Genomic DNA, 25,482 nt, shown 5'->3' on the forward strand with positions numbered 1-25,482 from the left:
TCACACTGTGAATGCAGTTATACCATAGCGAAATGATGGCTCCAAAGTATCCAGTTTTATGATGGCTTCAAAGTATCCAACCTTTTTGGTCTGATATACAAAGTATCCACACTGAAGATGTAGTAGCTGCTACGTGACTGTGATGAACTCTGATAACAGCTTAACCAGTCTAACAGATCAAATAAAAGCTTCTAGCTTTAATGGCAGTTAAAATCCTTTTATTGTATGAAATGTTAAAATCTTCATGTCAAGTTAAAATCTTGATGTAGAATAAAACAGTCCCTATGTATTCCAAACGATAAGCGCTTTCTGTATCTTCTTCAGATCGTAGTGATTGGGACAGGAAGTTCCTTTTTAAAGTGCTTGCTTCCTTTACTGTTGAGACAATCATTCAATCATCACACTGTCAATCAGCTGTTTAAATGCACCAATCCTCTTTCCTCTCAGCTGGGGGTGTTCCATTTCCTATACTTTTTGCTTTTGAGGAGTGTGACCAGTCATGAATTATTAAGCCAGACACACCTCCATGTTAACTGATAGTTGGTGGTCTAGCTTTTAGTATAGGTTTTAGTGGAATGATGTTATTCAAGCCTGGCTCAATTATCAGCACGGAGGTTCACAATCCACTTACTCTCCCTGCATTCAGTAATATTTTCAATGTCGCCTTTCCTTATTCCACTATATACATTCTCTATCACCTAATAAGTGAAAGAGTGACCGACATTTCTTTCAGCATGCGTTGCTAAAGCATTATGTGGATCTTTATTGGTAATGTCTCTTTGATGTCTCAAAATGCGATTTTTAAACATCTGATTAGTTTTTCCTACATAGAATGCAGGGCATAGTTTACAGGTAGCCATGTACACAACATTGGGGATTATACAGGTGGCTTTGACATTAAAGGTGTATTTCTTCTTTGTCCTTGGATGTTCAAATTCGTTATTACAGTCAATCAGTGGGCATGCTGTGCAGTGGCCACACTTGAACATGCCTTTATGTCCAATGATTTTGTGTTTGCTAAACCCATCCTTTGTGCAAAGTAACCTCTTTAAATTTTTCTTATTCTTGTAGCCAAAGCATGGTGTTTCACCTACAATGTCTTTTAGCTTGGCATCCTGAGGACTGGCCAAAACTGCCTTATTATGGATTTAACTTGTGTGTTGTCTGTGCTGTAAGTTAACATCACTGGTGGTTCTGTCTTTCTTTGGGATAACTTCTTGAAAATTCACATATTTTTCGTTATAGCCTCTCTTTATTAGGTTTTGTTGTAGAAACAAAATTTCCTTTTCTCGTCTCATCTTTGCTACATCTTTTATGTATTATTTTTGTTTCATTTCGCATATTTTTAGTGACATGTTTAGGATGCATGCTGCTTTTCAACAAGTAATGATTTTTCCATGTATTTTTTCGGTGTAATACGGTTTCCAACATGTTTTCGTTAAGAATAACATTCACATCCAAAAATGCAACTTGATTATGAGAGTGTTCTGCTGTCAAGCTTAAAAAACTAGTAGTCTTATTTAGATATTGATGGAATGATTCAAATTGTGGTACGGTTCCTTCCCATAAAATAAAAAGATCCACAAATCGACCATAAAATTTGATGCATTCATACCATGGATTATTTGAGTTCAATACATGCTCCAATTCCCAATCTACAAGCACAAGATTTGAGTAGCTGTTAGCACAAGGGGTGCCCATGGCTACCCCCCATTTTTGCCAATAGAGTGATGTACCATACACAAAATAATTATTTTCCAGTATTAAATCTAATAACAAATCCTACTGGTTTCATTAACAGTTTTTTTTGTGGCTTAAGATCTTCCTTACAGCTTCTACGCCTGCTTCGTTGGGAATGGAAGTGAATTAACTATTCACATCCAGGGTGGTCACAAGTAGGTGGTCATAATCCGTAATGTTATTCATGGTTTGATTTATCTTTCTTAAGTCATCAGTATCCTGCAGAACTGTATCAAAATATTTTAAAATAGTTATCAATTCTTTCCCCACAAATAGTGACATTGTTTCTGTCATCCACCCTTGTCCTGCTACTATAGGCCGTAGTGGAGGGTTATGAAGGTCCTTATGAATCTTAGGAAGTCCATTAATATTCAGAACAGTGGGTTTTGTGATGTTCAAAAAATTGTAAAGGTCCAGATCTACTTGGCCTTCAAGTCAACATATCCTGAAGTAAGGAAGGTGCAAATCCTACCAGAAGTTGATTTTGACAAAATTGTAGCAGAAGGATAAAGTATTAAAGTAGAATACAGCAAAGTGTTTGTGAAGAAAGATTACACATTGTAAACCAGATAGAACAGAAGCAAATGTATTCCACTATTCAGGGAATGTTGAGATGCAGGTATGAGATTCAAACTGCTGTACCCAGCTGTCTTCAAATATTCGGCCTCGAAGGACAATTTTTTTTGATTAAGTACTTGCTAAGAAGGAAATACAAAAGTTTGTCCAACAAAAAGTGAGTTGTGAAACAAATATATTCTGTTACTTCTGGTAATAAAGACCACAGACACTAGACTGTACCTGTAAAGGTAATAAAGACCACAGACACTAGACTGTACCTGTAAAACGGTTTCCCGTGTTTCAACGCAAAATATTAGAGTGAAGGGAATGCGAGAGCCGACTAGAAGGAATGAGACTACATTGGAAATGAAGCAGTGACAGAATGTGGAAGATGGAGCAGTAATAAAACCAGTAAAGTGGGATTACAATGCAACACTTATATTGTGAAGTAACAGAAGAAAATCTGGAAATACTGGACTTTCAGAATTTATTGGAATTGTGGGAGACACTAAAGTATATTCCTAAGTTTATGCCATTAATGTTCAAGAAAAGCATGGGGGGGGGGGGGAGTTAAGAATTTTTTCTTACTAGCACTATTTTTGTGGTGTATGGTTTTCTTTGCATGCTATAAAGTAATGTTTTCTCATTTAGTTTTAAGTGTAATGGGGATTATAAATAGGTGCTGCTGTTCTTTTCACCCGCCTCTTCTTGTTCAGTTTTAAGAAACATAGGCAATGGAATGAAAAAAAAGCCTGGTTAACAGAGCATGACAAGAAAAATGAATGTGCTTTTTCTCATTTTTGCATGGAAAAAGGACTAGATTAACTACCTTAGATTAATTTTGTAAGAAGTTTTAAGAGTAAGCAAGTAAATGAAATATTGAATGAGGCTTTTTTTCCCTAGCAAAAACATGTATGCTCAGTAGCAATTCTGCACCTGGTCGTCATGTTTCCATGGAAACAATCTGATAAAGAGAAACCAGCTCCCTGGTTCTCGTCTCCATGGAGACAATTTGATGGAGAGAAACTGGCTAAAGGCTGGTGGAGAGTAGCTGAAGGAAAACAAAATAACTGAAGAGAAATTGGCTAGAGCATAATATTCTCTGAAAGCATTCAGGGGTTTTCCCAGCTGGGAGAAAATACAAAAACAACTGGCACTTAAGTAGAAGCACAGGCTGCACCATGAATTTTAGCATGTTTAACCTTTATTTTAGGTTAACTCAAGTCTGAGAGAGTGGCTGTCAATTTGGGGCTTTGGTTCCTTTTAGGAGGGCAAAACTTCAATATTTAAAGATGTACATAGTTGTGTGTGCTAGTATTAATAGGTTGTAAGGGGTATTGGGGTGTCTGAGGGCTTTGAATAAAACAAAGATTTGTAAGATGTGACATAGGCTCAAATTGATATGACAAGAAACTGTATAAAGTTCAACCTGTCAGTGTATGCATGCAACATAAAAGCTGGAACTAGACATTTAACAAAAAAGGTCTCTTTCAAAAGGTGGGAATAACTTTTTTAATGCAGTGATGCTTTCTATACTGTCTTTAAATGTCATCGGTCTTACAGATAAATATAAAAAGAACAGTGACCTACATTAAAATGTAGACTGCAAACAGCTACTGAACATGTGAATCTGATAAAGAAAGGTTTTCAGGATGGTTATTCAGCAGAATACCTGGGACAAAGGATAAGAGGAGTACTTAACTGCAAGAGAAGCTCCAATAGTGATAGAAGAGGATAAAAAAAAGATAATGGCATACGTTTGTTTAAAAAAGGTGCAGGAATTGAACAATTTATGTAATTGCTTAGGTTATACGATATATAACCATGTGAAGTATAACTTTTGTTAATTTAAGTTTGATTACTTTTGCATAAATGTAAAGTTGTGTCACAAGTGATAATTCAATAAAGGTGTTTAAAAAAAGTACCAATTGTTTCTACTCATCAGTCTCCCAAATGTAGCCGAAATGAACACTTCATGACACCAGTACAAGCTGGACAATCTTCCCATTCACCTTACTATAAACTCCACAACAAAGTCTCATTTCACATTATAAAGACCAAGATTGGGGGGGACTACTACCCATATCTCCAAGAAATCTACTACTGCAGACACTCAAAATGTTACCATGGACTCTACCTTCCCCAGAGAGAAGAAAAAAAAAAACTTACACACAGCACTTTTCTGACAAGTCCTAAAAATGTCAACATTTCTCAAAACTATTCTAACAAATCTAAAACTTTACTACTCCCTGATATAAAAACTAACCTTTATAACTCAACTACCATCCTCAATGACAAAGCCCAAACATACCTAGTTCCAGTACCTACCTCAGCAATCAAAAACACAAGTGCAGTTCAAGCTGCTCCTCCATTTCACATAATGTACCACCTTACTACCTTAAATCAGCACTAAAGCCACTGCGTACACAGGTGGCATTTTAAGTACAGCTATCAAAAATAATTTAAAAAAGCTATACACATCAGTCCTGTAAAATCCTGTACTGTAGCACCCCTTTACAAAGGCAGTTCCCTCAGCAGAACTAGGGCAAGAGACCCATAGCTATACTTCCACATACACCAAAAAATCCTTGAAAACAGTATTCAACTCCACACAAAAAAAATGCTGCCCAACTGTCAACATGGTTTTTAGCTAGGACAAGGAGACAAAACTGCATTCAGTCTCTCAAATCAAACTAAATGCCTCAGTAGCAACTATCTAGTCGGTGCCATATTTCTCTGTTGAAAGCTTTCAAAATGGTCAACCATAAAACTCTCATGTAAACTTTCCAAGCTCATCCTTACTTCAAAAGGTTTACAAGCTACATTGCTGAGTGTTCGCAGTCACAAGAAGTATCACTGGCCTATACAGATCTTGTATCATGTTCATCTTGGGGTACACTTTACTGAATTCAAAGACATTAATAAAAATACCGTCACCCTGCCAGTATTATACAATACATGGCTAAAACCACCCTTAGTTTTGTTATTTAGCTTTCGACACAAACTCATGACAAGAGACATTCACAGATTCAATTAGGGATCAATAATGCCAAACTTAGTTATTTCCAAGACTACTTGAATTACAGACCATCTCACTAAGCTTGACCCACCAAACTCCTAGGTAGATACCTTCCTCCTCAGCTAAAATCTGACCTCCATATTAACACAGCAGTCCTTATATTCAGTTGCAAACTAATGTGCCTTTACCAAATTAGAAACTACCACCAGCAGCCAGGCTCAATACTAATTTTGTCCTCCAGCCTTACTAAAAATTTCTTCTCTAATGCAAAAGCTTAGGCTTCACTATTAGAGAGCTTCTTGCTTTGTCTCCAAAATTCCTATTATAGACACCACTGTATAGCTAAAAACAAACTGGCTCCAACTCAAAAATGAGTTCTACTTTTCTGTCCTTACAGCTGCCATTCCATACTCTACCAGTTTAACACCCATCCCTTAACGGTCTTGCACATATCCTCCAATACCAAATAACCCTTTGCCACCAACTACTAGTGGTAGATCACACTTCATCTGAACATCTAAAGTCTAGAATAGCCTCCATTTTCACCTAACAATCGATCCTAACTCCAGCAACACCTCAAAAAGTGCAGTTGTGTACACTTACCATAAATGTAGATGTTTGAGTGTATTCACTGTTGCAGTCATTACATTTGGGTTATCTGCTTGCAGGTAGCCAGTCGGCCTGATTAAAGTCTTGGGTCCTGCGTCGGTTGCTGTCCCTTCTTCCATGACGTCAGGTCGTCAAGGGTATAAAACATGCAGCAGACGCCATTACATCAGCTTTTGTTGCCCCAGATGTCAGGTGCTCCCCTAATGGGAAGCAATTAAACATAAAAGCACAAAGATATACCTCCAACAAAAAAGCAAATACACCAAAAAGGCTTTTAAGCATAGTAAAGGAAAGTAGAGGTATAGCCAAAAGTTAGGGGGCTGGAGGGAGGGTAACCAGGACTGCAACAGTGAATACACTCTAACATCTGCATTTATGGTAAGTGTACACAACTGTACTATGTTCTTCGTGTTTCACTGTTGCAGTCATTACATTTGGGTAGATTCCCAAAGCTATGGTTGGAAGGAGGAATTTAGATAGCATTAGGGCCCGCTATAAGGCCCTGCAAGACTGCAGTGGCAAAGACAGCTCTGGGTTTAGAGAAAATTGGCAAATGATAATGCTTGGTGAAAGTATGTACAGAACTCCAGATAGCAGCTTCTAGGACGTCTCTGGTATGGACGCCTCTGAGAAAGGCTGTAGAGGTAGATGCAGCCCTGGTGGAGTGAGGTCTGATCCCCTGGGGGATAAGTTTTCCATGGTGCTTATAGCAAAAATGAATGCAATGGCTTATCCATTTAGAAATGGTTTGCTTTGAAATAGCCTTCCCCCTCTGCCCTTGCAGCAAATGCCACCAGCAGTTATTCAGATTTCCTTTGAGGTTTAGTCCTGTCCAAGTAAAATCTAAGTTGTCTGTGCACATCTAAGGAATGCAGTATCCGTTCCCCTTTATTCTGTGGATTGGGAAAGAAGGTCGGCAAATGAATGGACCGATTAAGAGCCACACTGGACCCCACCTTGGGCATGAAGGATTAATTGGTTCGGAGTGACACCCTGTCCGCATGAAAGATAAAAGCCTCCACTGCCATAAGGGCCTGTAAATCAGATACCCTTCTAGCTGAAGTGACTGCTAAAAGGAAAGCTGCTTTCCAAGAAAGACATGTTTTAAGTCTGCAGTAGCAGCTGGCTCGAAAGGAGGTAGAGTGAGTTTCTCCAAGACAAGGTTAAGGTCCCAGGCTGGGGTTGGAGCTCTCCTGGTGGTCTCAAATTTTTGGTCCCTCTGAGGAACTGCTTGAGCAGTGGATGAGAGAAGAGGAGAGGTTCTGTGTTATGAGCCGAAATGGCGAAGGCATAGATTTTAATGGAGGAAAAAGACAGGCCCTTGTGAAGCATCTCAGTTAAGTATTGTAAAATCTGAGGTAAACGGGGTGGCTGCTATGTTCATGCCTTGAGACTGGTTCCAGGCACAGAATCTTTTCCATTTTTCAGCATAAGATTTTCTAGTACTAGGCCTCCTTGCCTCTAAATCCATCACAGGTTTGCTGAGGGATGGTAAAGGAGAGTAAGTAATTAGCCAGGCTGCAAGGTTCAGTGTTGGAAGCTGAGGGTGCAAAATCTGGTTCTCCTGCTGAGACAACAGGGAAGGAGTCTGAGGCAGGTGTCATGGAGATAATCATGACACACTTTGCAGAACAGGGTACCAGTGTTGGCGCTGCCAGTCTGGAGCAATCAAAATCATCCTTGGTTTGTCCTGTTTGATTTTTGTAGTACTTTGGAGAGCAGAGGCTGAGGGGGGAAGGCATACACCGATAGGTTTTTCCAGCTGAAGGGCAGAGCATACACTTCCCATGCTTGTTTGTGCGGAGTCCTTGTGCAAAATTTTTCCAATTTGTAGTTCTGGGGAGAGGCAAACAGGTCTATAACTGGGCTCCCCCATTTGCTTGTCAACATGTTGAAAATCCTTGGTTCCAGTTTCCACTCGTGTGGGTCCATGAGGTTTCTGCTTAGTCCGTCTGCCAGTGTATTTAATTCTCCTGGCAGGAATTGAGCTTGCAGGTGCACTTGGTAGCTCAAGGCTGTGTTCCACAATGCCATGGCTAGTCTGCAGAGGGAGTAAGAATGTGTACCCCCCTGCTTATGTTCCACATAACAGTGGTGTTGTCAGTCTACCATTAGTTGTCCTGGAAGAATGTGGTCCTTGAAGGCTGTCAGAGCATCCTGTACAGCTACCATTTCTTTTTGACTGATACGCAGGTGTATTTGACTTGGGTTCCATTTACCCTGAATGCACTTCCCTGCCAGGTGAGCCCCCCATGCATAGTCTGATGCATCTGTTAGGGTTTGGGCGGCAGGGGGTGGTGTGAAAGGTAGTCCCTTGTTTTGGTGGCAGACCTCTGCGCACCAAAGGAACTCGAGGCGTAGGCAATGTAGGATAGGAATCATTGTTTCTAGGTCTTGAGAATGTTGACACCATAGGCTTTTTAGATACCACTGTAGTTTCCTCATATGCAGTCTTGCATAAAGAATTAGAAGAATGCAGGAGGCCATGAACCCTAAGGCTTGCAGTGTCTTGCAGATAACAGGGTTTTTGTGGCCACTTGTTTGAAGTAGGTTGTCAAATGAATTTGCTTTTCTGGCATGAGGTAAGCCATCTGGGAAGTTGTATTCAAGCTTGCTCCCAGGAATATAATTTGACAGGGTACCAGGTTTGATTTCTTTTTGTTTATGGTGTACCCCAGACAAGTTAGAACCCTTTTTACAAAGGCCAGATGATTCAAAAGTACGTCCTGGCTTTCTGCCTAAATTAGACAATCGTCCAAGGTATGGGTATATTTGAATATTTCTTTGCCTGCAAAATGCAATAACTGGAGCTAGGAACTTTGCGAATACCCTGGGCGCAGTAGACCAAAGGGCAGTGTAGAGAACTGATAGTGCGTGTAGCCTGCTTTGAAGTGTAGGCATCTTCTGCAAGATTCCCTGATTGGGACGTGCAGGTATGCTTCTTTTAAATCTAGTGTTGCCAACCAGGCATCTTTGCCTAATACAGGAAGTAATTGAAGAGTCAGCATCTTGAATTCTTGAAATCTCCAAAAAGGTGTTTAGAGTAGACAGGTCCAGGATAGGATGCCATGAATGGTCTTTTCTGGGTACCAGGAAAAAAGTCTCTAGTAGAAACCTTGCACCTTTTCCACTTCTTGTACCAGTTGAATAGCCCCCATGCTTAAGAGAGAAAGTACTTGTTTTTGGGCCTCTGCCCACTGATTTGGGGGTAGGTCCGGCCACCCACTTGGTGTTGGCAACATGTGAAAGTGAAATCTGTATCCCTGGGACACTATTTAAAATCCATTTGTTCTGGGTAATGAGTTCTCAATTCTTTGCATGAAGAGCAATCTTTCCCCCCAAAGGGGCAGTCATTTGATAAGTGCTTGGAAATTTTAAAAGGAAGTCATTGAGACAGTTTACCATGGGGGGGGGGGGGGAGTCTTATTACTCCCTGACTTGGAAGTGGAGGCCCCCCACTGCTTAGTTCTGAGAACCCCCTGGGACTGAAACCTGGGGTTTTTGCTGTGTCTGGGTTTGCCTTGAGAGGGGCTGGAAATGATCAATTCTTAGAAGGCCAGTGCCTACTAAATCTAGGAGGCTGAACTTGTAAAAAATCTTTAACAGTTTGCATAGATTTAGCTTTATCGTCCATCTTTTTAAGAACTTCCTCAGCCTTGTTGCCAGACAGGCAGTCCTGATTTAAAGGAGCATCCAACAATTTAGCTTTAATATGATCAGGCAAAGATTGCTCCTTAAGCGAAGCATGCCTTCTGATTACAGACCCAGTAACAGCAGCCCTGCAAGATGCCTCTAATGAATCAAAACCACATTGCAAAGTATGTTTTCCAACTTGTTCGGCAGAATGCATTAAATCCTGTAATTCTTTATTTTCCATACAGTCAGGAATCAACATCATTTTCTGTTTAGGCAGTTCAATAACATGTTGCTGATATTTTAACATATGAAACTGGCAGTATAAAGCCCTAATGGCCAATGTTGCAGAAGTGTAAACCTTCTTACCCCATCTATCCAGTGCCCTGGAGTCTCTATCAGATGGGGTAGGATTTTTAGCAGTAGAAGCCTTAATGCCCTTGGGCCCCTGTGAAATAGTCTCTGGATCTGCAATAGGATTTTTGAAAAGGAACTTGTGGGACTCCGGGACCCTGTAGTATCTGTCAGGTTTTCTGGGAGCAGGAGGCAGGGAATCAGGGGCCAAACTAGATTCCGAGAAAGCATCAACAAAGTCTAGTACAAGAGGAATAGCTAAAGGCCTATGCTGAGGTAGGAGAAGGAAATCCCTAAGCCTTTTTGAATCAGAAAAATCCTGGCTTTCCCAATGGAAATGCTCCCTTAGAGTACGTAAGGTTTCCCCAAAAGAAAAATCCTCAGTAGGGGAAGCAGAGGGAATAGAGTCAACTGCATCAGAATCCTCATAAGTAGGTAAGGGCAAATCCAGATCATCAGAAGAGTCGGAAAAAACAGAATCCCGATCAGAAGATTCATAATCAACTTCAGTTCTAGGCCTCTTAGAAGGGGGGTTGGCTTCCCCTGATTAGTGTTATTAGATCTTCAGCCATTCTTATTTGTTTTTTTAAGCCTAGAGGCCTGAGCATGTGACCTGGGCATTGGTTTTTTTAGACATGGATCGAGATTTAGGCCTAAGTAAAGAAGGAGGTGTCTGTTTAATATGCAAGTCTGTAGGCCTGAATACACCCTCTGAAGCCGGTGCCTGCACAGTGGCTCCGGACCCATCCAAGGTAGACACATCCACGGGTTCCATAGTTGAAGCATCTTGCGGCATACCGGACTCCGAATGGGTCTCAATAGAGGCCTGCGAATCAGAAGCAACGGGTATCAGGGGCTGCAAAAGCACCTCATTGAGTACCGGCGAACTGGCTTAGGAGAAGCGTCATCAGCAGTTTTGGACCTCGGCGGCCTGTATCTTTGCGTTTTTTGGAATCTTGGTAGTCGGATGGCTAACCGATGACATTTCTGGATAATTAAACAGAGAACCAAAATATTTAGAGGCGAAAATATACAGATGACAGATAGTGTGCCAATTAAAGCACAAAACTGACAGCAAGGTACGTCATGGTCAGGGCCTAGGCAAGGAATACAGTAAGAATGAAAATCTTTATGAGGCATTTGCTTTCCACAAGTAATGCAATTAACTTTTCCTGACATCGGTAAGGAGCAAGAAAAAGTTTCCCCAACGGGGTACTTCGCTTTAGTTGAAGACTTCGAAAACAAAAATTTCAGGAGTCGGCCGACCGGCACTTGCTGTGCAGTGCCCGAAGCAGTTCGCAAGAAAGACTGGTGCAATGGTATCAGCTGCATGTTTTATAACCCTGATGACCTGACGTCATGGAAGAAGGGGCAGCAACCTATGCAGGACCCAAGACTTTATTAATTAGGCCGACTGAGGGCTACCTGCAAGCAGATAACCCAAATGTAATGACTGCAACAGTGAAACACGAAGATCATCAGGGTTTATGTCAGTGCTAATTAACGCGGCAAATTCACCCTTGTCCTTCAGACACATGCATCTTTACCACTGCCAAACCCTTCAAAAATTGAGCACAAATCTACCATTTTCTGACATTTCCACCAAGACGATTGCAAAAATAGTTATTCAAAAATGTAACCTGCACAGTGCAGCAAATACACAAGGTTATCGGATAATACAATCAGATTACCATTCTAGAAAAATGCTATATTCATTACTATAAGTTCAAAAACAGCCAGCCAGCACAATTAGAGGAATCCAGGACTTTATTCTGGAATAAGAAAAGGCAGACCGGTTTCGGCCTAAAGAGCCTTTTTCAATGCCAAAAAATATTACCATAAACCACACTGTGCTGCTGTTTCACACAATTTTTCGTCCATCACCATTTTAGACTAGCATACATTACGGACATTACTTTTTGGACTTTTTAGGTTACAAATTTTTTCACTGTATGCTTCTAATACTGTTTGCATCTTATTTGCTGTCTTTATTAGACTGGCGGTGTTGAACTTATAAAGGTTTCTGGGATGAATTATGTACTGATTTTGGGCCTAGCCTATTAAAATAATATGCACGAGAAACAGGAATTGAATATCTTGATTCCGCTGATTTGTGGTTTCATCATGCGGTGCTCATAATTTTTTTATTTTCATTTGGCTCGGATGGGACACAATATTTCATTGCATATGCTTGAACTTTTCTTTTTTTGAGTTAAAAAGTACTGTTACATTTATGTTTGCTGGACTGGTGTAGATGTTACATTTCTTGACTTAATGTTAAACATTCACATATAATTGTTTATACAATTTGAACATCTTTGAAATATTTCACTACCAATCCATTACTAAATTTGTTGCTAGGTTTTTGGGATTTCAATATATGTATGTTTGACTTCTAAACAATTTAATAACTACATACAATTCTGTATTGAATTAAGATTGGTTGTATTTCCATTTGGGCCTGTTTTATGTACTGTTTTCTTTGAAAGAAAATTCTGTCTTCTTGGGTTAAAGCTCCATTATTTTTTTTATATCAATAATCCTAAGATAAACATACATATACAGTCAAGCATAACAGACATATTAATATACTGGTATTATGTTATTTGGTTTACTTAATTCAGGGTGAATATCAAGGGGATAATATATTTTCATAACATGGATCTTACAACCATTCTACAAGGTCTATTGGTGGACAAGGATGACAGCTACTTTTGAATCCCAAGCAACTAATTCAGTAACAAGCAGTGTGCAGATTGGTTCTGAACATGGGTGTCAAAATCTTTAAATATTTAAAAACATGAAAGCATTAAGATCTGGTGTATGGCACACTAGATTATTTAAAGCATATATTCAGAAGGACATTACTCCAAGGGGCCTTAGGATCAGGATGAAACCTTTAGTGGGTCAGCCCAATAACAAGTTACTTTCTACTTGGTACAAGATGCAGCACAACTTTCTATGGATTTTGTAAAAGCTTTACATGCTTTTTATACACGCAGAATAGAAACACTTTTAGAATTATCCAAGAGATGTCAGTAAGCTAAACAATATGAACACAAACCCCAATACAAAGAATATCTAACGAGACTAAGTGGGGATTTATTACAATTTGAGAATGGGTTAAAAGAAAAAGTACGTAAATATAACAGGGACTTGCATGATTACAGCCAGGGACACCCCTTTGAACAAACCAAAAATGTTAAATTTGTTAAAAATTGTAATTCCACCCCCAGATGTAAGAGAAAAAGGAATTCTATCCTCAAAAAAGTAAACAGTGATGGCTCTGGAGAAGATTTGCCCTCTCATACAGACAGAGATTGTGAGATTCCCTCAGATGTCACCAATGCACAAACGCTGCTTTCCTAGGGAAGATGCTTTGGGTATGGACAGGATCCCTTTAGGGCTATCGAAAAAGGGGGAGAAAACAAATGTAGGGGTCAGTCACAATTTAACATTAGAAACCATGCTACAACTATTGGAACTGAAACAGGTTCAAACAATGTCTTGAACATATCTTCTGTTTTATCTGAAACAAAATACAATTTGTTAAATAAAGGATTAAACTTTACACCTGGCTTTTTGGCATCAGAGAGCAAGTTTGTACATGACTTGTCTTTTTGTAGGCTACTAAATTTAAAGTTATTTTTCAGGGATTCAGAAAACCACAATGAACCAACAAGAGTCAAATTTCAAATTCCATCCTTCCACCTTCATACCACCAATGAATAAACATGTAGAGATCTACCAGAAATGTATTCTCAGAGAGCTTCATTTTGGGGATGACTCACATGAGAGTATGCTTAATAACAACTTAAATTCATCAGAGGGAGGCATTAAAGAAACTTAAGAACAGGAAGGATATAGTTATCATACAGGCAGACCAAAAGGGGATCTATAGTTGTGATGGATTGGTCCCAATATGAAATGGAGGCCAACAAACAACTCAATGATGCCAGATTTTATACATATGTCTATAGATCCCACGCCACATTTTAAAAACCAAATGGATAATTTTTGGGATTTGGCTGTGAAGGAAGGCATCACTGATGATAAAACATGCTTCCATCTTAAGATAAGTGAACCTACTCCCCAACACCTATATCTGCTTCCCAAAGTACACAAAAACCTCCATAACCCACTGGGTAGACCCAATGCGTTAGGCAGGGGTTCCCTAACAGAGCCTATTTCCGTCTATCTAACCAAATATTTGAAACCTTTATTAAAGGCAGTTACGGCTAGGATCAAGGATACGACTGAATTCTTGATTATTGCTGATTCACAAATTGAAGATGGTTGGTTTTTGTGTACATTAGATGTAACCTCTCTTTATATTAGCAAACCCCATTGGGCAGGTTTAATGGCACTGGAATTTTGGCACACCGAATTGGTCATATATAGCCCTGGATTTAATATTTTTCTTCTCTGTCTTGTGGAACATGCACTAACTAAAAATGTGTTTTTTTTTTCAATGGTACATGTTACTTACAATTGCAAGATACAGCAATGGGGGCAGTATTTGCCCCCATTTATGCAGACCTTTTTAAGCGTCACCTGGAACATCTTATGATCTATGACAATAGTCATAACATTTTCATTGAGGAGACTGATATCTGGCAGAGATACCTGTGACTGTTGCATGATTTGGCAATCAGATATAGTACATCTAGAGGAGTTTGCACAATATTTAAACAACAAATGGGGCATCCAACTTACTGTTAATTTTGTTAACTGTATTCCATTCTTGGATGTTATGGTTAACAAAGAAGATGGCACTAACTAGTACAGTCTACAGGAAGCCCTTTCACTCCAATTCTTTTCTACATGCATCCAGCTGTCATCCAGGTCATATAATCAAAAACATTCCTAAATCCCAATATATGCGGATTAAACAGATATGTACAAAGGAGTCAGATCTCACACATTTTAATGAAGATCTCACTCAGACGTTTGTAGAATGGGGCTATTCAGCTAAACAGTTATCACAAACTAGTGGTTTGGTTAGCAAAATGCCTCGGGATGAATTATTACATATAAAAGAGTTCTAGACCTACTCGGGGATCAAAAGTCCGATTTATTACTACATTCGGCAGGAATATCAAACAGCTGACTGATCTAGTACAAAGACACTGACATTTTGCTATCCGATGAACAATTAGCCGAATTACTGGACAATAGATGTACTTTTTTCTTATCGGAGGGGCGTCACTATAGGGGGGCATTTGAACTTTTATAAAAAAAAAACACCCATCTCCTGAGTATAAAGTTCAACAAATATTAGATGGCTCCAAATTATCTGGTTGCTTTCCCTGTGAACATTGTGTTTTTTGTAAATATGTATAAAAGACAAAGGAATTTTCTAGCAAAAACACAACACGGGTCTTTGAAATATTGACACTTTCAAATTGCAGCAGCAAGTGGGCCATTCATTTGGCAGAGTGTCAGTGCTCTGCATTTTATATTAGACAAACTTCCAAATCTTTTAAGTTGCATATTTCAGATCATTTGGGTAACGTAAGAAACAGGGTTGCCACTAATGCATTATATAAACGCACTAATTCATAAAACAGCCTGCTTTCATTTTACCATCATTGACAGGTTGAAAGGAAAAAAAATTTCTAAGAATAAATGGCATGAACTTCTCAATGATAAAAAAGGTCATGGATCATCAGACTGGGTGGCCTTTTTCCACCAGGGTTAAATGAACATCTTTAATACATTTTTTATTCTTCATTATTTACATTGGGTTCGGTATATTTTTTAGTTCCTATCATTAGGAATATCACCAAATGCACATTATAAATGTGTTGTGTTGTATATACAAGTCTAATATTTGGCAAGCTTGGTATGGTCTTTGATTTGGGTTTGCCTATTAAATGTCTCAATTTCTATTGGTGAATGTTACTAATATACATATAAAGGGCACTTTGTGGTATATGGTAATATTTTTTGGCATTGAAAAAGGCTTTTTAGGCCGAAACTGGTCTGCCTTTTCTTATTCCAGAATAAAGTCTGAGATTCCTATAATTGTGCTGGCTTGTCTGTTTTTAAACATTTGGTTAGTTATTGGTCTCTGCACTTGCCGTCCGTGCGGAGCTTCGGTATGGTATATTCATTACTATGCCACTTCATAGTATAACTGCATATGAATGCTGCATTACCTGTGATGAATGGTGTAATATGTATTTACTGTTGCAGACAGTACTGTACATTACACCAATGCTGGAACATTTCTCCATGGGCCTCTCCTGAAAATGAGCTCTGCTCAGACAAAACTTCCAAGTCAATAAATTCTATAAACAGACAGTGGCAAGAACACAAAATCACCTACAGAGAAAATGCCACCACAGTGAAAAATGTGGATTGGTATTAAAGAACTGAGACTAGGTGGAGGATGGAAATGCATGTAAAATTACTAACAGCAGGCCACTCCAGTGGCATACAGGGATAAAAAGCCTTGGCTATGGCACAGTAGACAGAGGTTTGATTTGTGGCTTACGTGACAGAGCAGGAGGGAGGAGAGTGTGTTACCATCCCTGGGAGGAGGGCAGTCCTGTAGGAACCTTCAATGACTATCCTAGGTGGAGTCTGAGAACACTATTAGGGACGTGTCCAAAGAGGGAATGGGAGGGCCATGGCTGAAATTCTGCAGAGGCAGGTCAAACCACATGTCCCAACTATACTCCCATCCCAACTCTACAAAATGAGAACCACAAAGGAAAAGGGGAGAAATGGGGTAGGGCCAAAAGAAAAAAAACTCAATATATATTGACAGCCAGACCCCCAGAATGCCATTAAGTTCAATGTTAGTCCCATCCCTATTGGAGGAGTCTGTGGATTGGAAGGCGGGTGGTAGACCTGGCAAAGGGCACAGGGCATTAAGTAGGGTGCCGCAGGATGATGCGGCAAGGAAGAAAAAGTCTTCTCCCCCCAAAAAAAATTCAGACTTTTTAATACTTCTGGCATTTCAAATCCAACTTCAGCTGACAAGGCTCTAGCCGGATGTGACAGTTTACGCACACTGTGTGAAGAGTACATGGATCAGAGATCGCGCTGAAAAAAAAATTTAAGGTCTAACCAAAATAAAATTAGTGGAGAAAAAATTGTTTCCATAAAGGCATAAGCAACTCTTGAAAGTGCAATTGCATTTGTTATATACTCCAGCCAAGAACATCTGGTAGTCTGTCCAAGCTCCAGAAAAGGAAAAAATGACAGTTGTGTGGTACCATAAATGCAGATGGAAAATCTTCACTATTGTAGTAATCATTCCAAGGAATTTTTGCCACTTGGAAGACAGAGGCCAGCCTACATAGAGACTTCTTCCTCCCCCCACCAGGCTTCTACTCATATGGTCAGGATGTCACGGGTATAAAGGGTCAACAGCACCATTTCTCAGGTCTTTCTTACCCCTGACCAGAGACCCATCCCTCAGAATAGCCAGGAGCATGACTTGCTGAGAAGTGTCACTGGAACAACCTGGAATTATGAAGAGTGGACTTAACTGGGGTTGGGGAAAAGGTCTTAAATAAAGGAAGGTACCCATCCCAAACCTGGATGAGAAGAAAGTGAGTAAGGAGAAGGAATAGGTCCCGTTTAATTGAAATTACACAAACATCTACATTTACATTAAGTACCTACATTACTGCAGAATGTTCATCATAACTTGCTGCTATAGTACTCAATGTTAACGTGGGTGAACAGCTGAAGGGACAGGGGAAATAAGCCCTTGCAGAATGGCTGAAGCAAACCCTACGCTAGTCATAGAAGCAGCAGCTGCCAGACTATACCGTTTTGAGAAGGTACGTATTGAGGGTCATGTAACTGCTTCTAGGACGGGATGAGTAAGCACTCTCTGAAGGCGGCAGTGGTAGCCGCCACAGCCATACTGGCGAGAGAGCCCTGATCCTGTCTGGCAATGAACTTACATGACATTTGTAACAAAAGGCAAGGCAGATGGCACTGCACTTAAGAGACGGCTTGTTAGACATTTTATTTTTCAAATGCCACAAACAGTTGACCAAATGCCCAGTTTTTTATTTACAGAAGTAGACCAAGCCGTCTATGCACTTCTAGTGAAAACAATGTTCCTTCCCCCCTTGGGGATTGGTGAAGACAGGAAGGTTAACAAGACTGATTCAATGAAAGCTCACATACCACCTTTAGGAGTATAGAAGAAATGGTACACAGGAGAAAAAACCCTACCTTTTTGGAAGTTAAGATATTCTATATACATAAAGTCCAGAAACTCAGAATCCTCTGGCAAAGGGGAGGGCTACAAGGAGAGCAGACTTCCATGTAAATGTTTTATACCTACAGAGGCTGCAGGCTCAAAGAAGGCAGTGCTAGTTTTTCTAGGACAAATATTTAGGTCCCAGGGAGACACAGGGATCCCTCCTGATCGGCTCAAATGATGTCCTTAAACTTATATTGTGTGATAAAAGATTTGGGGTGTACAGGCAAACAAGCTGAGATGGAAGAAGCATGTATTTAAGCAAAAGCACAGGATGAACCTGCACAAGATAAATCTGAGTTGTACAGCTGTTATATGGCACAAGACCTATGGCAGCCTGGCATGCAACAGCTGAAGTTCTTTGGCTATGCACCAATGAGTGAATCTTAACCATTCTGAAGTGTATGATTTTTTGGTATTTGGTCTCCAAACTTCCCCAAGGATATGCAAGACATCCTCAGAGAAGAGGAATCTGGATGGTACAAGTATTCCATCATATGCTCCCTGACCGTCACAATTCAAAATAGGGGTAGAGAGTGGCTTTCTTCCTCTGGGTTAGAAAATCAGCTTTTAGAGACAGCATCCATGTTTCTTCCCCAGTCACGCTGAAGATGGAAAAACCAGTACTGTACGGGGCAAAGGGTGACTAGGATTACCCTTGGTCCAGCCTCTGATTTTTTGAAGTAAACTGGGAAAGATGGGTAGGACAGGAAAGGCAGGGAGAAAAAGCACTTGCCCATGGGAAGGAGAAAGCGTCTGCTCTCCAGACCCCCTTAAGCAGGGCACTTGGAGTACTTGGGGTTGCCTGTTCTAGTTGGAGGCAGAGAGGTCTAACCTTCTGGCACACCTCCCTGTATGATAGGGGGAAAACTCCACCTTTGAGCATTCACTCATGAGGATCTAATTCTGAAATACTGAATGAACCTGCCCAGTACCCTTCCTAGTAGACATTCGGCCAAGAGGGTCAGTCCCATTCCAAGAGCCAATTCTCGGTTACAAGACCATCAGATTTGAAGAGAGTACCTCATTGTTTACATACCACATTACTGTGGTACTATCCTTGCAAACGGTGACCCTGGTTTCCGCTTTGTCTTAAAAGCCATTAGTGTTTTGTACTGCCACTTCTTTTAAGCGGAATTGTTTAGTCTTAAAAGCTCTTTCCCTGCTGATCTGCAGTCATTGCTCTTAAATGGGTACCAGAGGTCAGGCCCGAGACATCAATGGCAAGAATCTGGGTGCTTGCCTGTATCCAGAAAGGAATTTCCCAGTTTCTGTGCCATACTTGAATTGACCAGATTAGTTTCTTTCTGATGTATGGCAGAAGAGGAACCAGAATTTAAAAGGAGTGCTAGCACCAGATGTTCTTGAGGTACCCTTAGCTAGGCTCATATCAGGAAAATGCAGTGGTATCATTTGAGTGCAAGAAGCCATAAACCCAAAAACCTTGAGGACTTCTCTGGCAGACTGATTTTACCCCCCAATACCCCAAAGGAACAGGACTTTTGTCTTGTAGAAGGGTACACCTTATGTTCCCTGGCATCCAACTGCACTGAGAAAGGTCACCTTGTGGAGGTTTGCAGAAAAGATTTTTGTAGGCTAAGGGCAAAACCTAGAAGAGAAACTGTCAGTTAGAGGAATGCTTTCTGCTCCTCCAGGGAAGCTGTCTGAATACAGCAATCTAAAGATGGATGCCCTATGTCCAGCAGTGGGCTATCACTGGAGCCAGGCATTTGGTAAAGACTCAGGAAGAAGTGGATATGCCAAGGCGAGAACCCTCACCTTAAAGCAAACGAGCCTACTGTGGTCCTCTGCTACATGGATATGGAGGTAGGCATACTTCAGATCCAATATCATGAGTGGATGGACCAGAATCAATGACGGGTAGCTTCTGGAGTGAGAACATTTTAAATATAAAACAAGTAGGAATTGGTTTAGTTTTGAGAGGTCTAACATAGGCTCCAAAAGTTTTTCTGTGGACCAGAAGCTGCCTTTAGTAAAACTTTGCCCCCCCCCCCCTTTTTTTTCCCTGAACTGTTTCTAAGTATCCCTCTGCATGGATCCAGAAATTGAGCCTGTGCCTCAACTGGTTGAGGGTTTTAAAATGGAAGGAACGTTCGACATTCTGTAACCTAAGTTTAAGATCAATCTTATCCTGGGTAATCTTTTCCCAGATGTTGCAGAAATGGAACAGTCTGCTCTCCAACAACTTTCCAGGAGCTAGAGGTGGGATTTTCTTGGGGGGCACAGAGGTGGTCTTGAGCAAGACCTGCTCCCTGTTGTGTCCCTGGGGCAAAGACCCAACAGGCTCAGTCTTGTGGATGGCTTGCCCCTTTCTGCTGCACAATTTCCCATTTCTGGTCTTGGTCTGGGAGGCTGAAAAGGATAATGTCTTAAATGGGGTAATTTCTGTTGAACTTAAGCATGAGAATCAACAGAAAGTCGTTCACTGTCTGTATGGTCTTTGCCTTCTCCTTCAGGTTCTTAAATACACTTTGAGCTTGGTGTCCAAGAGACATCAGATTTCAGCTTTAGTATGCTTTGGCAGTTATTGTTCACCAAGCCAGGGCATGCCTAACATCTTGCCCTTTGGCAGCTGCCCTGTTTGATTCCAAAGCACCAAAACCACTAGAGTGCACCATGACTTGGCAACTTTTAAAAAGTCCTACACAGTACTGTCAGAAATGGGGGGAGCAAATGGTTGCAACTAAAGAGTACTTTTAAGTCAGGGCACAGGATATGAATAGCCTATACATAGTACTGCCTTAAACTAATGCTAATAGCTACCAAAAAAGCAATTACTAAGAAATGGAAATCAAAATCTAACCCAACTGAAGCACTGAATATTGTAAGAAAAAAAAACTAAAGTGGATTTTTTAGAAAAGGAAATGGGTAAATTACAAAGAAATAAATGAAAATTGTGGGAATATATGCAGAATAATGCTCAGGAGGAGGAAGGTTTAAGGGAAGGCAGGAAATAAGCTATTAATATAATGGTGAATGACGAGAGAAAACAAGTGACAACACACGTAAATGAAAATATTAATACTTTTCTATTAATGCATGAGTGCCTATAGTCAAGTGAAAATTTAATACAGGTGTTTTAAAAAAATAACCTCCAAAGCCTCATCTAATGAGTGCTTGGCAACCTGGGAACTGGTGTTGCACAGATGCAGGAACCTTTTAGGCAGTATCATCTTACATTCTCAACCTTATTTTTCATCTGATCCAAAATAGTCGCCTGTTATTCAATAATGTAAAACTGCCAATTCAAGGCTCAGTGCCAGGGCAGCTGAAGTGCTTAGTTTAAATTTACTAAAGGCCTTACTCATTTGACAAGGGTGTTTTTTTTTTTTTGAAGTGCAGTCCTTGGTTCCCTTGGATTCCGAGAACACCACTCCAAGGATCCACCACTGGATTCCTATACAACTGCTCATTGGACTCGTTTACAGCACTAGCCTCCTAGGTGCAAGAGAGGTTGGGAATTAGGCTACAGGAAGTGTCCTGAATATCATCCATCACGTTCAACACTGGTGGAATGGAGACAGGTTTGGGCCCAGGAAGACTTAAATCTATTGTTGGATTGAGGATATTCCTGAGCTCCCCAACAGAATGACACTCATTTTATGAAGTGCATCACTGAAAAAGATTATCATTTGACTCAGGACCTGACATATGAACCTGTAGAAATCTAGTCTACATATGCCATCTGGTCCTCAGAGTCACAGAAAACTGAAGACTCCTGTGGAAATGGCTTCCTCTTACTTTAAAAGGACAGATTCCTGAGGCAGGGTGCTTTTCAGGGTCTAATTGCTTGGACTGCATGGATTCCATGAGATCCTCTACAAGTCCAAGCCTGTCCTACAGGTACAAATGCGAACTGTAGGGCTGAGGCTCAAGAGTCGGTGTTCAGAACAAGCCAACAGGCTTAGTCTTTGGTGGCTTGGGCCTAAACTTTTGTGAGGAATTGGGTAGCAGAATCTCAAGTAGTAGGCGGGCTGCTGAAGATATCCAGTCCTTTCATCTCTCCTCAAATGTAGATATAGGCATCGCCCCCTCAGACTCTACTGAAGCCTTTAACTTGGTCCGAGTGGATACTGGCAGCACAGCAGAAGTGACTGCCCCCCCCCCCCCCAAGGGGTCTCAAAAGACCTCTGCAACATGGAGGTTGTCAGAGGGAGGCTATGGAAGACCTTCACCTCCTTTGACCATCTGGAATTTGCAAGGGATGACGGAAGCAGAACAAGCGACATCCACTTCCCCAGCACTCGTCACTAAAACACTTCTTCGTTTTAATCATCAGAATGACAGGGGGTCTTGCCAGCTGCCATAACAGACATAGGTGACGAAAACACAACACTGATCTAAATACTTTTGCAAAGATGTACCCTTACCACAAATCATCTGAGTATTGGAATAAGCACACTAGGGACAATTGTGCACGGTGTGCTCCGGACCCAGATAGAATGAGAGGAAGTGGAAATCCCAGTCAGACTGATTTCCCCACACACTACACAAACAGAACACTTATCTGACCTCTACCAAACTTCAGTCTAGACTCAATTCTCCCTCCCCCATCCCTCACAAACAGGGTACTACTTAGCTTTGACATGTCTTCTGGCCTCAGACATACCAATGTACTTGTAAGATGCTGACGGACCAGACTCAAATATCAAGAAACTCATCTGACAACTCTTTACAACTTGATGCTCTGACATTGGAAGGAGGGCATCTACTGGGCCTGGGAAAAGTGAAAGACTTTAGGCCAGCCTTGGTTTTCACAGGGCAGGAAATCCCAAGACTGAATATTGTAACAGTGAAGTATGACAAACGTTAATGTTGGGTCTAAGTGAAGCAGCACAACCAGTAAAGTCACAATTTTCCCAGGATGCTTATTACCAACCCTACAACCAATAATGTCCTGCCCCCCCCCCCCTCCCACAATGATATTTGAAGCTGTTGAGCTCCTGCTGCAGGACATAATCCCTAGTTGGGTCTCAAGTAGTCTCATATGAACATTTATTTAATCACAGTGGTCCTGAAGCAAGTTTTGAATTATGAAGCCATGCTCAGTTTAGAGCGTTTGTAAAATGTGCACATTGAGGACCACAATGCTGTGATACGAATACCCAAGGAAGCACTATAGACAATCTGTGGACAAATAATGCTGTAATAAAATGACCTTTAATGGGAAGTGCAAAGTTCTTTACTGTATTTCAGTAACAGGATCAACATTTCTTCCCTGCTATTGAAGAATGAAAGCTGCAAGTTTAAAAAAACTGCACAGTAGCACCATTTTGCACTGCTATATTTTCTTCATAGCCTAAAAAATCCAGAGAGGAAGTAAGAAGCAGGGAGTGTATGTGAAAGAAGAGGGACCAAGTAGCCTGATAAATTTGACTTCCAAACAGTTTTACTGCTGGTGACCAAAGATGCCTACCTGTTTTACATCACCAGTTCTGTGTTATTACATTATGGATGAGAAGCTGAACCTTAACAGAAGGCAATCTCGTGTGTTAACTTCATTAAATACATTTTGTGGCTGACGTGCATTTGATTTCTCCACTAAACTCATTCTACAGACTACATCTAAGCGTCAGTTATTCCCATTAGCTTAACATCCTTCTTACTGTAAGGCCTAGCCATTTTTAGAAATTGTGGCAATACAGCCCAAAACTAAATGAGTAGTTAAACCTTTGTATACAGTTAAGTGATTCTTCTTTAGAAAGGCTCACTTTTGTATTTTTACATGCCCTTGTACTGTATTTCACGTAATGCACACATACTGAAGAACTTCAGATGATTGTTCGCTATCAGTACTGAACAGGTACAGTCTGAAAAAAGCATTCCTTCAAGAACCCATCGCCCATACAGACCTCAGGCAACCAGCTGTGTTGGTCAGGACAGGCTCCCATTCAACATGCCGTGGTTTTGAATCTTCATTGGGCTCCCGTTCCCAGCCTGAGTGTGGAATGATCACTTCATTCACCAAGGAGTTCAGGGCATGATCCACTATTTCCATTTTGATAGAGTCATGAGAAGACAAATTCCACAGTGTGCCTATAAAAAAAACAACAAGACCACATGCAATAAACGTGTCAAAATAAATGCAAGTGCGCGTAGCAATTCATAAGTATGCATATCACAGGAATAAAAAACAGTGGAGGACAGAAGCCCCTCTGTTGACTTGCACAAGATAAAAAATTCTAAATGAAGCGATTCATATGGAAACAGCTTCCAGCAACCACATTGCAGAGAAATTTCATACTGCAGACAGTAACCCTCTTTGATGAACAAAAAGATGAAACTGAGCAACACTCAACTTATTTGATATATGGGATTCGGTTAACACATCATATCTCCTGCTCACCATACAATCTCAACCAAAAGTCTCCCTCTCTCCCCAGATAATGAAACCTTTTTCCGTTAGGTGTCCCACTAAACTGGTGGAATAATTAGCACTCACATTAAATTAATTAAAAGAAAAATTCCAAAATGCCTTGCTTACAACAAATCACAATCTACCCATGCAAAAGACCACCTTTGAATCAGTAAAGGATGGAAGCTCCCTCTTGAAAATCAAGTCAAACTAAAAACAGCTGAAACTTAAAATAATTAAAAACTCTTAACTACATTAGAAAACTAAGAAAAACTCAAAATGCTTTCAACTAATTAATAAGGACATTAACTAGTCCTTCGGATTGGAATAGTTAGTGACCAACTAATCCAACCTGAAGGATACTGCTAACATACCAGCAAACAAATTGGTCCTGGTCACATCTAGTTACTGAAGTTCCACATACCCCAGAGTTCTTGCCTCATCCTGAGACTACCAATCAGCAAATCTAAACTGCACTCTCCAGAGCCAAAAAGTATCACATCCATTGACCCTGATGAACCAGATTGCTTTAGAGAGATTGCCAAACTTGTCCCGTTTGTACCGGTCCTAAAAAACTCCAACTTAAATACTTCCCAAGGTGAGTCCCTGAAGCTTGTAAAAGCCTGCTGTGATGCTCCTGCAAAAGGACAGCCCTACCTCAGACCCAGATAACTGCAGCTCCATAAACCCTGATGCACTAATACTCAAGAATGAAGCTCTGACTATGATCTAGGTGACTGGGGTTCAATTAACAGCCCCAGCACTAGAAAAGCCAGACAGGGAGGGAGATGTCAAGGGGCGGGGCCCACTCACCTTTTCCCATGGATGGGGGGATGCATACATTCATGGGCACACAGGCCAAATGTCATTCCTCTTGCACACTTCAAAGTTGATAGGCAACTTCCTTTATGGAAGTGAGGTAATGTCCATCACCGAAAACCTACTTCATTATTCATTTTCCTT

The 25,482-nt window shown here is 40.6% G+C and overlaps 1 protein-coding gene across 1 annotated transcript in view; it reads right to left on the reverse strand.

Annotated features, from left to right (window-relative positions):
- Positions 1-25,482, reverse strand: part of CTNND1 (catenin delta 1) — a gene marked incomplete in the record, with an annotated part of 1,335,518 nt that overhangs the window by 376,281 nt on the left and 933,755 nt on the right. Inside the window, 1 exon segment of the mRNA XM_044076626.1 lies at positions 24,017-24,200. Coding sequence (XP_043932561.1) covers positions 24,017-24,200 — 184 coding nt within the window.

Source organism: Protopterus annectens, chromosome 1.part1 (assembly GCF_019279795.1).
Source record: "Protopterus annectens isolate FY-2018-M chromosome 1.part1, PAN1.0, whole genome shotgun sequence".
In the NCBI taxonomy this organism is placed as follows: Eukaryota; Metazoa; Chordata; order Ceratodontiformes; family Protopteridae; genus Protopterus; species Protopterus annectens.